We start from the raw sequence: 14513 nt of genomic DNA on the forward strand, positions 1-14513 counted from the left end.
GCTGTGGTGTACCCACTCTACCACTGAACTATGCCTGCAGCCCATTTTTCTTTTTTTTTCCAATATACATGTTTATGGGGCATAGTGTGACATTTTCATTCACATGTACAGTATATAATGATCAGATATGGGTAATTGACCACAAACTTTCCTTTGTATAGGAAAAGTTCAAAATCCTCTCTCCTAGCTATTTTAAAATATACAATTCATAATTATTTTGAATATTCATAATTATTTTGACTCTACTTCTATGTATCTACATTGAATATTGCTCCTCAGATTAGCCCTCAAACCTAGAGGTTTATTTCACATTCAGTATGTACTGCCTTTTTTAATATGATGATGCAGTATATAGAACAATAAAATTTAAATCAGTCTTTATTTTCAGAATAATTATTGAGAAATTGTTAGAAAATTTAAAAAAACATTCTAATTTTGGCATCCTGATACTCTTATGCATAATATAAATCAAATGGTTAATTTGTCTTAACCATACAAACTATACAAATTTGAATTGTATAATGTTGATTATAATTTTGTAAGTTGCTTCCATAGTTTGGTTTGTCTTCAACACTACATGTACACACAGATTCTGATATTTGTTTTTATTTTTCAGGATACTATTTTTGAGACAACAAATTAAGGAACTCGAAAAGCTTAAAAATCAGAATTCCTTCATGGTGTGAAGATGTGAATAATTGCACATGGTTTTGAGTACAGGAACTGTAAATCTGTTGCCCAATCTTAACATTTTTGAGCTGCATTTAAGTAGACTTTGGACCGTTAAGCTGGGCAAAGGAAATGACAAGGGGACGGGGTCTGTGAGAGTCAATTCAGGGGAAAGATACAAGATTGATTTGTAAAACCCTTGAAATGTAGATTTCTTGTAGATGTATTCTTCACGTTGTAAATATGTTTTGTAGAGTGAAGCCATGGGAAGCCATGTGTAACAGAGCTTAGACATCCAAAACTAATCAATGCTAAGGTGGCTAAATACCTAGCCTTTTACATGTAAACCTGTCTGCAAAATTAGCTTTTTTAAAAAAGAAAAATTGGGGGGGTTAATTTATCATTCAGAAATCTTGCATTTTCAAAAATTCAGTGCAAGCGCCAGGCGATCTGTGTCTAAGGATACGATTTTGAACCATATGGGCAGTGTACAAAATATCATGAAACAACTGTTTCCACACTTGCACCTGATCAAGAGCAGTGCTTCTCCATTTGTTTTGCAGAGAAATGTTTTTCATTTCCCATGTGTTCCATTTCCCTCTGAAATCCTTGATCTGATTTTATCCATTTTTTTAAGGCTCCTCTTTTTCTCCTTTCTTAAGGCACTGTTGCTATGGCACTTTTCTATAACCTTTTCATTCCTGTGTACAGTAGCTTAAAATTGCAGTGATTGAGCATAACCCACTTGTTTGTATAAATTATTGAAATCCATTTTGCACCCTGTAAGAATGGACTTAAAAGTACTGCTGGGCATGTGTGCTGAAAGTACATTGATTGCTCAAATATAAGGAAATGGCCCAATGAACATGGTTGTGGGAGGGGAAAGAGGAAACAAAGCTAGTCAGATGTGAATTGTAACTGTTGTAATAAACATGTTGAAACAAACAACAAATTGTTATTTTTCTTTTCCTTCGGTCAGTGCATATTAGAATTTGAACTACCTGGGGATTCTTTATCAGAACTATTCTTGTTGACTATTTATACTTAATTGATATAATTCCTTAAGGGAAGTTTTGTTTAAAACATTAACAAATTGTGTATAAGATATTTAATGAAATATGAAATTCAACAAGAAATGATTAAGTCACTTCCCCAGTGGTTGTCTTTTGTTAAACCCTGGTTTACCTGTCTTGCTATTATGACATTTCATTTTGAAGGATGTTTGTGTTGTAGCTAACTGTTCAAGTCTGGTGCTGACTGCTGTTCTTAGCCATCACAAAACGCTAAATTTGTGTAATTGGAGCTTCCTGCTGTTATCTGGAAATGGTGGGAAAGCTCAGCTTTGTATATTGTTTCCTAAAGTATATTAAAATAAAAAAAGAAACTATTGCTACTATAAATTTACCTTGGCTTTTTTTTCTTTGCTAAAAATGTTAGTCACATGGCCTTAGCATGACACTGCCAGATTGTATCAAATGACAAAGAGTTTCTGTATGCAGAAAAGTCTTTTGACTTCAATTTTTTAAAATAATTTTTTATGTGGTGCTGAGGATCGAACCCAGTGCCTCACGCTTGCAAGGCAAGCACTGTACCACTGAGCTACAACCCCAGCCTGACTTCAAAATTTTTAACATCTTAGAGGGTTTTTTGTCGAGACAGATATGTGCTTCCAGAACTGCCAGCACCAAGGGCTTATTTTTGATGTTTTACATCAACATCAATGTTATTACTTTCTGAGATATAAAATTTCAAAATTGCTCTTGTGCTTTAATCATTTATACTATAGAAATGAACATTCAAAATTTTCAGTAAATATAAAAAGTAAAATGTAAGCAATAGTATTGTTTTCTGAAATACACAAAAATGTTCCAGTGTTACTGAGAGGAATTAAAATCTTATACTGGAAGCTGACTCTTTTTTCTTGTAACTTAATACTTTTAAATGTAAGAAAAGATAAATGTCATGAATCATATTGTCATGAAATGTTCATACCTGTGAGATTGTTATCATTTGCTGAACTTCATTAGTGCATGTAAATGAAACCCTGAAGAGCTATGTTAAGCTAGAACTCTTACTGTATCTTTTCTGGGGGGAAAAAAAAATTGAGCAATGTGTAATGTTATAGGAAAATGTTTTCCGATCAGATGGCAACTTGTGGTTTAGGTGAATTTAAGTTTTGTTTGCAAATAGTTTGTCACTCTGTCCCTTTGTTTTAAAAGTTGCTTACATTCTTAAATAGTCACACATTCAGGACAAAATGCCTAATTTGAAATTTCTTAGTGGTAAACTTTTAAACAGAATTTTTCTTGTGGAAATATTTTTATAATATTTGATCCACTTATGATTCTGTAGTAAATTATTTTAAATATTGCACTTTAATACAGACATGATGTCCAGCTCCTAACCTACTTGAGGTAACTAGGGGAATATCCACTAGAATAGGCACAATACTCTGGAATATTTATCTAGTTGGCTTGTTATGAATTTGAACATGTACCTTCGTTCAGATAATGTGAAAATAGGGATACTGAATAGCCCTGGTAACCTTAGAGGTCCCCCCATTTTAAAAGACAAGTAGTCTATATTCAAATCTTAAGAACTGCAATTGTAGTAAGTATGATGGTGGGCCTGTTAGTCTTTACCCTGAAGAACCAGCTTTCACTTTTTCCCCTTTAACCAAACTTGTCTTTAAAACTTAGACTGTGATTTCAAATTTTAAGCACACTGAACTCCATTTGCCACCATTTTTTCAAGACTTCTTTTAATAGCTAGAGTGGCTTTTTTTCTTTAAAAAAAATTATATATATAATTATTTAGATTCCCCTCCCCCCCAATGCTTGTAAAATCTTAGAAGGGAATCATTTAAAATCTTGAAAAGAGTCACTCCATTTCAAAAACTTTAATGTTCTGTTTGAACACAACCTTAGCTTTAAAGGGACTACTTCAAAGGGGTGAGTGAAGGACGGCCCGTAATTTCAGTGCATACTAGACTCTTGTAGTTCAGGACTTGAAACTACTGTATTTAGAAGTTGGGTTTGAATATACAGATTTCTTTTCGATACCTGTAAATATGCCTATATTCTTGTATTTGTATGGGAGTGTACAAAAATGACACTAAAAAGTAATAAATATGTTTTGATTATATTGTGCAGTTATTTCAAAACTGTGTTTGGGAAGTTAATGGAAAATTTGCATTTGTGTAAGAATTTAAACGAGTAGATTACACTAAAATGTAATAGTTGTATTTCAGTAGTCTGTAACTTGTTAATTTAACTATTTTAATGAAAATTCTGAGGGCTGGGAAGTAGCACTTGCCTAGTATTTGAGGCCCATTTTTGCTGTATTCCCCTTTTACCTGATCCCTGAACTTCGGAAGTGTTCTAAAGCAGTCTGCCTTGGTGATCTCATTCAGGTTTGCCTGTAAAAATCCCATTCATGTCAGTTACATCTGGATTAACCCTCATCTTCATTCCCGGGTTCTCTTAAACACTGGTTCTCTAGTGTTTCCATTTCCAGTACTTGATAACCATCATTCCCTCAGTTGTTCAAGACCCAAGTCAATTTTTTCCAACACACCACATTTAATCCACTTGCAGGTTGTCTTCAAAAATATTCAGATCTAATACAATATTGACCACTGGAATCCAATTCATCTTTCAGAAAGCCACTGCCGCAATCTAACCTTGCTCCCAGGCTGTCCATCCCACCACCTATCCCTGCATATACACAGCCAATTCTTTATGGTAGCTGCCAAAGTAAAATGTAAACCTCCTTGTCATTCTGTTATTTATCCTCTGACTTCAGGTTCAGGACAAGACTCAAAGCACCTACCATGGCTTTCAAGTTCAAGCTTCTGAACACTACCATGTCCCTGGCTCACCCACCATGTGTTCCATTGCTCATTGCAGTCCCTCCAGGGATTGTACTTTCTTTCCCTTGAAGTTCTGTTTAGAAATTTTCAATTTGCTACACTCTCATTGTCATTAGAGGCCTATCTTCATTGTCTAAAAGCACTTTCCATCACTTCTTCACAATCAACAGCTCCTATGTAATAAATATTCCATAAATATTTTTGAATAAATTACAAATATCAAAGGGCTTTGGACAAAACCAGAATTAATTTTTTTTGTTTTGCCTTGTAGCCTTGTATCACGGAACAAGCAGCAAATGGCTTTTTTAATAAAAATGATTATACTTGACTATCGGTTGACAAAATCTAAACCTGTCTTGTTTCCATTATGAAATGTGATGAGATCAAGAGTAATTCTCTGAACCAGTTAAAAAATGCTTTTGAAATGGTTATGATTACCATTGAACACTCACATGAAACCCTTATATATATGCCATAAATGGCAACTGTCACAAAGTTTTCAAAGATACAATATGAAAAATGAAATTGTAGAAATATTCTCCTTAAAAGAGCTGGGGTACTACTACACAATCAAAATGAAAAGCACATAATCTTGTAACCAAAAGTGGTGGCCAGAGAGAAAGGAGGATAGAAAATGTAGGGTATAGTTTAGTGTTTGCTTTAACTAGTTTAACACATCTAATCACCTCTGAGTTAGGGTCCAATCAGGAAATGAAAGTTCCTATAGGTATTTCAAAAGGAATATGAGGGAGTGAAGCTGGATAGAAACAAGACAGGCCTGACTGAAAGAAATGACAAAGGAGAGAGCTGAGACTGGACAAAGGGGACTTTGTGGAGGAAGCTGGATCCGAGGAAAAGGCAATGAGCAAGGAGCCAGTGGAAGCCAAGATAGGGAGAATTCCAGGCGTTGGCAGACTACCTAGAAACATTGGGACTTTCCTGCAGTGCTGAGAAGGGAGAAGAATGAAAGCAAGCAGAAATAAGGAGCACATCTTGACTCCACTAGCAGAACAAGGGAGGTGAGGGAGGACACCAGTTTGAGCAACAACTCTTTTTTTAAAAAAAAATTCTTTTGTAGTTATAGATGGACAGAATGCCTTTATTTTTTTCTGTTCATTTTTATGTGGTGCTAAGGTTTGAACCCAATGCTGCACACATGGTAGGCAAGCGCTCTGCCACTGAGCCACAACCCCAGCCCAAGCAACAACTCTTGACAAAAAGAAAATGAAGCAATGTCCTTAAAGTTCTAAGAAATGCCTAATGAAAGGGCCAGAGGCTATTATTGCACCTATGAGACCTTAAAGATTACAATAGCACTGTTGGTGATATTGAAGCAATTTAAATCTAGACTAGGGGGAGTGTGGTATGAAAGTGTAGTAAAATATGGCAATGTTGAAATAATATTAAAATGGCAGTGAAAAGGTGAGAGGAAATATAAATGCATTCATTTTTCTTTCCTAGATGGAAGGTTCACTGACCAAGAAATAGATACTATGTACTAAATAGACCAGGTTCTTGTTCCAGTGGAGCTTATATTTAAGTGAAGGTAAAAGAAAAAAGTAACCATAACAAAATTAATTAAGGCTTCAATATGTAATACAATAAATATTGTAGTTAGTGCAGTGAAGAAAATAAGGTAATAATTTAGAGTTTAACAAAGAAATGGGGATGAGGGATTTTAGATCATGAATCTATTAGATCATGTATTTTAGATCAGTGTCCCTGATGACAACCTTTGGGCTGAAACCTAAGGAATGGGGATACAGTAGCCATGTGAAACTTAACATTTTATCATGTTTAATGACGAAACACTAGGAGCTGTTTCATAAAATTTAAGAGCAAGAAAGCACAACTACTATTCCCACTGTTATTTTCAATATACTGGGAAATACTAGCCAATGCAATCAGACAGGAAAATGAAGGGAACCATAAATAAGGGGAAGAAAGAAAATTATGATTCTTTTCAATGATGTCTCTTGGAAAATAATAACTATTAAAGGAATTTAATTAGAGGGCTAATTATAAGTTTAATTTGCAAACAAGCAATAGCTTTAAAGTAAAAGTAGGGATTTAATTTATTATGGCAATAGAATTAGGAGACATGGATACACTATCTATGAAAAAAAAATCTTTATAAAGTTTTTCTGTAAGATATAGAAAACAAGGGCTGGACATATAGCTCAGTTGGTAGAGTGCTTGCTTTATGTGCACAAGGCCCTGAGTTCAATCCCCAGCACCAGCCTGTCCCCCGCCACCCCCCCGCAAAAAAAAAAAGGGTTGAAAGTATAATTCAGTGATAATGTACATAAAGTGCATAGCATGTGTTTGGGCCTGGGTTCAATCCCCAATAACCCCCACACACACACACACACAAAAGATACAGAAAACATGCATTTTTTTAAAAAAATACTTTTATTTGTAATTATAATTATATATAATACTGGAATTTATTGTTACATTTTCATACATGCATACAATATAATAATATAATTTGATTCCCCAGGACCTCTCTTTTCCCTTCCCTCCTTGTTCTCCTTGGCCCACTTCCCCTACTCTATTTGTCTTCCATTTATTTTTATGAGAACATGCATATCCTGTTTTTTTTTTTTAATTTTGTAGCTGTTGATGGACAGCATTCCTTTATTTTATATGTTTATTTTTATGTGGTACTAAGTATTGAACCCAGTGCCTCATACATGCTAGGCAAGTGCTCTGCCACTGAGCTACTGCTCCAGCCCCTGCAAATTCTTGATAGGAAAAAAATAAACTATCAATCCTCAATAATTCAATCCTCAAAAAATATCATTAAGATAATTTGGAGGAAATTTTATAGAATTATACCTATGTTCATCTAGAAAAATGTACAGATTATTAGGAACATTCTTTAAAAAAACTTAATAAAATGTATCTTAAACATGAATCAAAACATTGTAATGTTTTGTGTATGATATACATTAATACTACATAAAATGTACAAATTATATAAGTAGGTAATGTAACAGAACATAATAAGCAGCACAGAAGTGACTGAAGATGGAAATGTGGATTTAGGAAGGAATAAAGGTAACATTTCAAATGGATGTAGAAGTAGTAAATATTCAAAATGGAAAAACTGAGCACCAATTTTGAAAGTTATAAATCTGGATCTCAGTATTTCTTGTAATAAATTCTAAATGAATCAAATATTTAAATGTTGAAAATTTAAATGTAAAAATAGTAAAAGAATTCATGGGTGTATTAATTTATAATTTTGGATGGGAAAGACATTCCTAAGTCAGATTCAAAACCTGGTTTCCAGAAATAGAGATATATTACTTTTTACTATATAGATAATAAACATTTCCTTATAGAAAAACAAACTTGAAAAATTCCAAATTCAGCATGCCAAAAATAAATTAGGGGAAAATTGCAATGTGTGTGGAAAGTAGTAGATGCCTTCACAAATAGAACCTACAAATCTGAAAAAGGAATAAGAACAACCTAATAAAAAATTGCAGCAGGATATAAATAGTCCCTAGAAGAAGATATATAAATAGCTTATTAAAACTCTAAGATTTAATATGAAAGACTGCACGAATGTCTGGCACACTGTGAGCACTCAAAAAATATTTCTGGATTGAGCAAGTGAATGAAGTGCAGATCAAAGTCTTGAGACACTAATTTTCAACTTCGGTAAATTAATTTTGATTGGTAAGTCAAATTTTACAAAAATCAGAAACTTGCTAAAGCCTAACATTGGTAAATATATGTGAAATATATTTGGTTATATAATGTGCATACTCCATGATGCAGCGAATTCACTACTATGAATGTATTCACAAAAAGTATGTCAAGGTGTATTAAAATGATCATCATGGCATTATTTATGTTAATGAAAGAGAATGAGAGAAATAAACCAAATGTCCATCAATAGGAGACTAATAATTCACACTGGTACTTCCACAGACGGAATGCTGTTGGAGACACTAGGGAAGTGTAGATCTGTGTGTACTATCAAAGACCTCTAAGATTTTTGTTAAGGGAAAGATATGCAAGATACAGAACAGAGGGTAGGGTATGAATGCTGTGCAATTATAGAGCAGACACAAGAGATGTACACATACTTACATAGAAGCATGTGCACAAATTATATTTGAATATATACACAAAGAACCATGAATAGTGGCTAATTTTGAGAAGAATGGCTAGTAAGAAGGAAGAGACTTTGGTTTGCATTTTCTACTGTAATTTACAATGGTGTGCAGGAACAAAGCTCAAGAGAGTTGATTGTGCAATTGTGCAAATTTATTCTTGACTCTGTGCTTAGTGATCTCATATTGGCATCTTGAAATTGACCACAGTGTTAATATTTACACCTTGGAAATAGACTCACTCTTGATCAGAGCTTCACTCCCCAGAACCATGAATATGGTTCAAAGTTGTTGGCTGGAATTCAGTCCCAGATCGTCCCGTTTGCCCAATAGTGTGCAGTCCCTAGAAGTCCTACCTATATGGAAGGGCATGAATGGTCTGCATTTCTGAGTTTCCATATTTGACATTCAGACTACATTATCTTCTCTCTTCACACCTCATTGGTGCTTTTGACTGTTGACTTTGAAAAATACTAAGCACATAAAAATTTGCAAGAACTATACAATAAGTACCTGTATATTACCCATCTGGATTCAATAATTAACATTCTCTTTCTCTCCCACCCCCTCTTAACCTCCTTTTCCTTGTTTCCTCCAAACCTAGAAGGTCAACTGCAAGCATTGTAGCACAACTTTCCTATGAATAGAGGACACTATCCTATATAACTATGATACTGTTATCAAAATAACAGATATCCTTTGATGGTTTCAGAGTAAGGACAATATTCATATGGCAGTCAAAGCACGACAAACTTGACTTTCTGCTTGCATAAGTGGACTTTTAGAATCACTCTTTACAAGCATACTTAAAAATTTTATAATGAGCTAGACGTATGGGGTACACCTGTAATCCCAGTTACTGCAGGAGGGTGAGTGAGGCAACAGCATCATGAGTTTAAGTCTAGCTTGGGAAATACAGTGAGACCCTGTCTCAAATAAAAGTTTTACAATGAGCATGCTCTTTTGCAATCAGAAACAAACTTTTTTTGAGGAGAAAGAGAGAATTTTTAACATTTTATTTCCCAGTTTTTGGCAGACACAAGATCTTTGTATGTGGTGCTGAGGATCGAACCCAGGCCGCACGCATGCCAGATGGGCGCGCTACCGCTTGAGCCATATCCCCAGCCCCAATACGAAGTTTTTTAAGCTGATGTCAGGACCACCAAGTCTCAATCCATGCTTGTGGCCAGAGGGCCCTTCATGAATCTGCGCCATCCAGATCCAGACACCAGGTGGTGCTGTGGGGTTAAACGCAGAAAGCTAATCCAAAGAATAGCAAATCCTCAAGATTATGCTAGGGATGGAACAGGGGAAGGGTGGTTCCACTTTCAAAGTAAATGTCAGAACTTGGAGCAGATTCATGAAAAGATAAGAATGGGTAAATTTCAGGGAATTTATTTTAACGAGCACAATTCTTTTGAGGGGATAGGTAGAACATTTTTTCATGGATTCATTGAATCCAAACCTTGTTTCTGCCCTCTCACAGCTGACTTGCTAGTGACAGTTACCTGGATCCAGAGAAGGCTTGGTTTTGTTTCATCATATGTAGGACTACAGGCAGGGATAAGTAAGAATGCATGGACTGAGGATGTGGCTTAAGCGGTGGCACGCTCGCCTGGCATGCATGCGGCCCGGCTTCGATCGTACGGCAAGTGTGTACAGCATGTTGATTATAGATTTTTTGGGGGGCGGGTACCGGGGATTGAACTCAGGAGCACTCAACTACTGAGCCACATGCCCAGCCCTATTTTGTATTTTATTTAAAGGCAGGGTCTCACTGAGTTGCTTAGCGCCTCGCTTTTGCTGAGGCTGGCTTTGAACTTGGGATCCTCTTGCCTCAGCCTCCCTAGCCGCTGGGATTACAGGCGTACGCCACAACCAGTCGACTCTAGTTCTGATTATTCATTTTCCTCCACAACTGACTCCTATTGGCTTTATCCTAAAGCCTCCTCTGCCTCTGTCAGCCAGATTTGCAGAATTACCTGTTGGTTGCACAGTGGCTCCTTTGGTAGAGTTAGTTAGGTGAACCACACCCAAGTATTCATAGCCAGACTGTACCAGACCACAAAACTCAGAGACTTCTGCAACAACCTGGGCCTGGTGGAGCTTGTCCTTGGTATAAATGTATTCATATTGGCACACAGGCATCCTATAATTAACTGACTGTAAGCACTGAAGCCCTCAGCCTGCTTCAGCCAACTGCCTCCTGAGAATCCACACCAGCCCTTTGTGTGTCTTCTCAGGGTGTGTGTGCAAGGACTCAGGGCTGTTCAAGGTGTCCTGGAGTCTCCCCAACAGCACTCTGCACTGCCTACCTCAGCCCCACCTTCTGGCCTCTTGCTGGTGACATGATATATGTCCTTCCCTGCTTGGCCCTATCTTTCCCCAGGCTTTCTTCTGGGGATGCACACCCTTTCTTTCCTGTATGGGTACCCAGCATTCTTCAAGAGCAATGCAAATGCTGCTTCTTACACCCCAGTCCTCTCTACTATTCTTAGCTCCTTCCTCTGCCTCTGGATTTCTTCACACTAATTCTAGGTCTGGCTTAAATGGCACCCTCCGGGTAAGAGGGGAGGGCTCCCCTCCTTTGTCATTCATCATCCTATCACTCTGGATATTTTAATCCTGGCACTTATCATTCTCTAAGCTTACAATCATTTATGCATGAGAGCCAGAAAAGTTCATGTTATTGTATTTTAAATATGTCGCGGATTCTCTCCCACTGCTTGAGTAATCAGCTCCATAGGCACAGGGACTTTATCTTGATTATTGACTGCTTTGTCTTGTTTGTTGAAACAAAGTCTAGTTCAACAACCTGGATAGGACCTGGCACATAATAAATGCTCAATGAAAATTATTGACTGCATGGAATTCCCTATTTCCAATCTGAAAACAATCATCTTTTTCTGGAAAATTTCCTCAGCTCTTTCTCAGAACCTCTCTGATTATTATATTTAAACTGACAGTTTGGGAACTGTCTTTATCTTTACCCCTGAATGATTAATGAGCAATGTCTACCACTACTCTTGGGTTCAGATCCTTTGGAGCGCCTACCTTGGGCATAGTACTCCATGGTTAGTTTTGGCTGTTTCTTTGGCTTCATGTTTATCATTTAGCATGGTATGAAATCAGAGCTTAAGAATTGGAAATGATCCTCAAGGTCACTAATTTGATCACTCTACAGACATGCCACTTAGATGTGTACTTATCGATAAACAGTCCAGACTGGTGCCTGGGACCTAGGAAAGGAGGAACACATTATTTTGGCAACATGGACCCTGCAGGAAGATGTGCTGAGCTGCTGCAGGAAGCTGTCTGACCACCCTATTCTAACCACCCAGAAAAATCCAAAGGCCTATGACTGGAGGGGCTATTTCCCACCCACTTTAATCAGCCAGGCAGCCTTCGCTGCAGGATGTGTTGACGCCACCATGGCTCAGGCTAGCTTGGAGAATGCTATGATTTTAATGTGTCCCCCAAAGTTCATGTGTTGGAAACTTAATGCCAAATTCATATGTGGATGGCATCTGAAAGTGGGGACTCTTGGAGATAGTCCTGAGGGTACAGTACCCATGATGACATTAGGGTCTTCATAGGAAGAAGAAAAGGGACGCCGCTGACATTCTGGCTCTGTCTCACCATCTGATGCCCTCCTCCATGTGATAATACAGCAGGAAGGCCCTCGCCTGGGTCTGAGCAGATACCAGTGCCATCCTTTTGGACTTCCCAGCCTCCAGAACTGTGAGACAAGTAAATTTCTATTTGTTACAAATGACCCAGTCATGAGTACTTGTTATAGCATCAGAAAATGGACTAGGCAATGGCAAAGGAAAGTGGGTTAATGGGAAATAAGAAAAAGACAGCAACAGCCCAAAGCAGGCCGTGATCCATCTCTACAGGAAGATGCCAGTCAGAGGCTGAGAGCCAGGCTGTTCCTCAGGGTGGGAGTTTCTAGGTGAGGCAGGAGATCTCCAACTCCCAAGAAGGGTCTGAGTTGGAAGGTAGAGAAACTAAGGCAGGCCAACAATGCGACAGGACTGGGGACAAGCTGAAACACCTGGGCTTTCTCTATACATTATATAGTTATAATTCAGAGCAAGATGGGCTTAATCTCTTGTGTGAAGGCTGTGTTACCACCAGGACCATCAATGAAAAATAAATGCAGATGAACCCAAATTCAAATCTCAGGCTACTGATTTCTAGCCAGGAGACTGTCTCCAAACCTCCTCTGGATTTACATTTTTCCTCATCTGTAATGTGGGGGGGTTGAGTGACCCTCCGTGGATACTAGTTGCAAAAATTAAATGAGACCATGTATATAAAGCCCTCGCTTGATGTATGACACATCAAAGGTACTCAATTAATATTACCTATTACAATTTGGTGAAAAGCTGACATTAATACAAGAACAGAGCCCCGATTTCTAAGGAGTTGGCAAGAAATTAAAAGGGAGCAAAACCCTGGAGAAGGCTGATGATGGTGGCATGGGTCTGCTAAACCCTGATCTTTGCTATTTTACTCGGATCACAGAGAGGATGAGAGGAAGTAGAATTCAGCTGAGAAACATCAAATTAGTAATTGATACTATAATTAGCAGCAGTATTAGTGTCTGTTCTGTAAACAAACCAGGGTGCTTTCTTCTTCTTCTTTTTTTTTTAATCTTAGGAGAAAGTTGAAAAATCTTCTTGAAAAGAAAAATAATATGAATGAGATTCAGCAGTTCACACTTGTAACCAGGATGTGTGTGTATGTGTGTTTGTGTGCGTGCATGTGAACTGGGCTCTCTATTGTATCTTCATTTATGTCCTTCTTACAATTAGAAAGCACCAAGAGAATTAGCATAAGGAACTAGATGGTATTTTCGTACCAGTGACTTTTTCCTGCGTTGCGTTTCTCCTTTCAGCTTTTTCCAGACCAGTTAGTTTATACAGAACCTGGTCTACTAGACATTGGAAGGGATGGCCACCATATGGCTGGTGGAGCCCAGCCAATGATTATGAGTCTTAGAAATGTGGAACCATATTGTGATGGCAAATATGACTATGATTCTTGGGCTAAAAGGGCAGATAATAAAATTCAATTGTTTATCAAATATCTATATACTAGGTAATTGCACAAAATAGTTTGTACAATCAATGGGACAACCATGAGGAGTTGAAGATGACTCCAAGGTTTCCAGAAGGCTCAAGTTGCAGAAAAGTGGGGTGGGAGTTTCTGCCAGTTGTATGGAAGGTACAGTGTGATTTTGTTGGGTTAAAGGCCGTGAATGACAGTGTCACTTTGGGCACCTTGCCACACCAGGAATAGTGGGAGGCTGCATCCAGGAAGGGGCCTGTTGGTCAAATGGAAGGATCTCACATCTGCCACCTACCCCCAAAGCTCTCAGGTGGTTGGAAGGAGCAACTTTTAGTTTCACCAGAAAATGGCCAGGTAAGTTTTCAGGGAGGGAGATCTTGCCTTACATAGGTGAGGGCTGGTGTCAATGGAATCCCTGCAGTGAATACCAGAACCTGCCTCATCTGAACCTACGCCTGTGAGAACTGAGGACAACCATGTGACAAGTTGTACATGGAGCAGCGACACTCTTCCAGGTGTGTTACATACTTGTCAAGCAGGTAAGACGTGGTTTGTTTAATAAGGTAAAATAGAAACCCACCTTTGTTTTTGTGAGCTGTTTATCAGTCCTCACTTAATCGGCTAAAACCAACCAATAATCCGGTTAGACTGAAGACTCATTGCTAGGGAATTCCTGAGTAGGCAGGGGCGATGGTGGGGGGGTGGCGCTGTGTTTCTTTAGGTGCCAACCACATTCCTCTATTTCAGCTTAAAGGCAGGCATTGAGC

At 37.8% G+C, this 14513-nt stretch overlaps 1 protein-coding gene across 12 annotated transcripts in view; it reads left to right on the forward strand.

Annotated features, from left to right (window-relative positions):
- The window catches only part of WAC (WW domain containing adaptor with coiled-coil), a 68780-nt gene extending 66707 nt beyond the window's left edge, over window positions 1-2073 (forward strand). For all 12 annotated transcript variants that reach the window (XR_014022762.1, XM_081300080.1, XM_081300085.1 and 9 more), the window contains one exon: window positions 617-2073. Coding sequence is in view for 11 of the 12 variants with exons in the window: in XM_081300080.1 (XP_081156206.1) it covers window positions 617-686 (70 nt within the window). In the remaining variant the exon portion in view is untranslated. The remainder of the gene's footprint in view (window positions 1-616) is intronic.
- The last annotated feature ends 12440 nt before the right edge of the window (window positions 2074-14513 follow it).

The sequence above is a fragment of the Spermophilus citellus genome, assembly GCF_964194105.1.
Source record: "Spermophilus citellus genome assembly, chromosome: 6".
In the NCBI taxonomy this organism is placed as follows: Eukaryota; Metazoa; Chordata; class Mammalia; order Rodentia; family Sciuridae; genus Spermophilus; species Spermophilus citellus.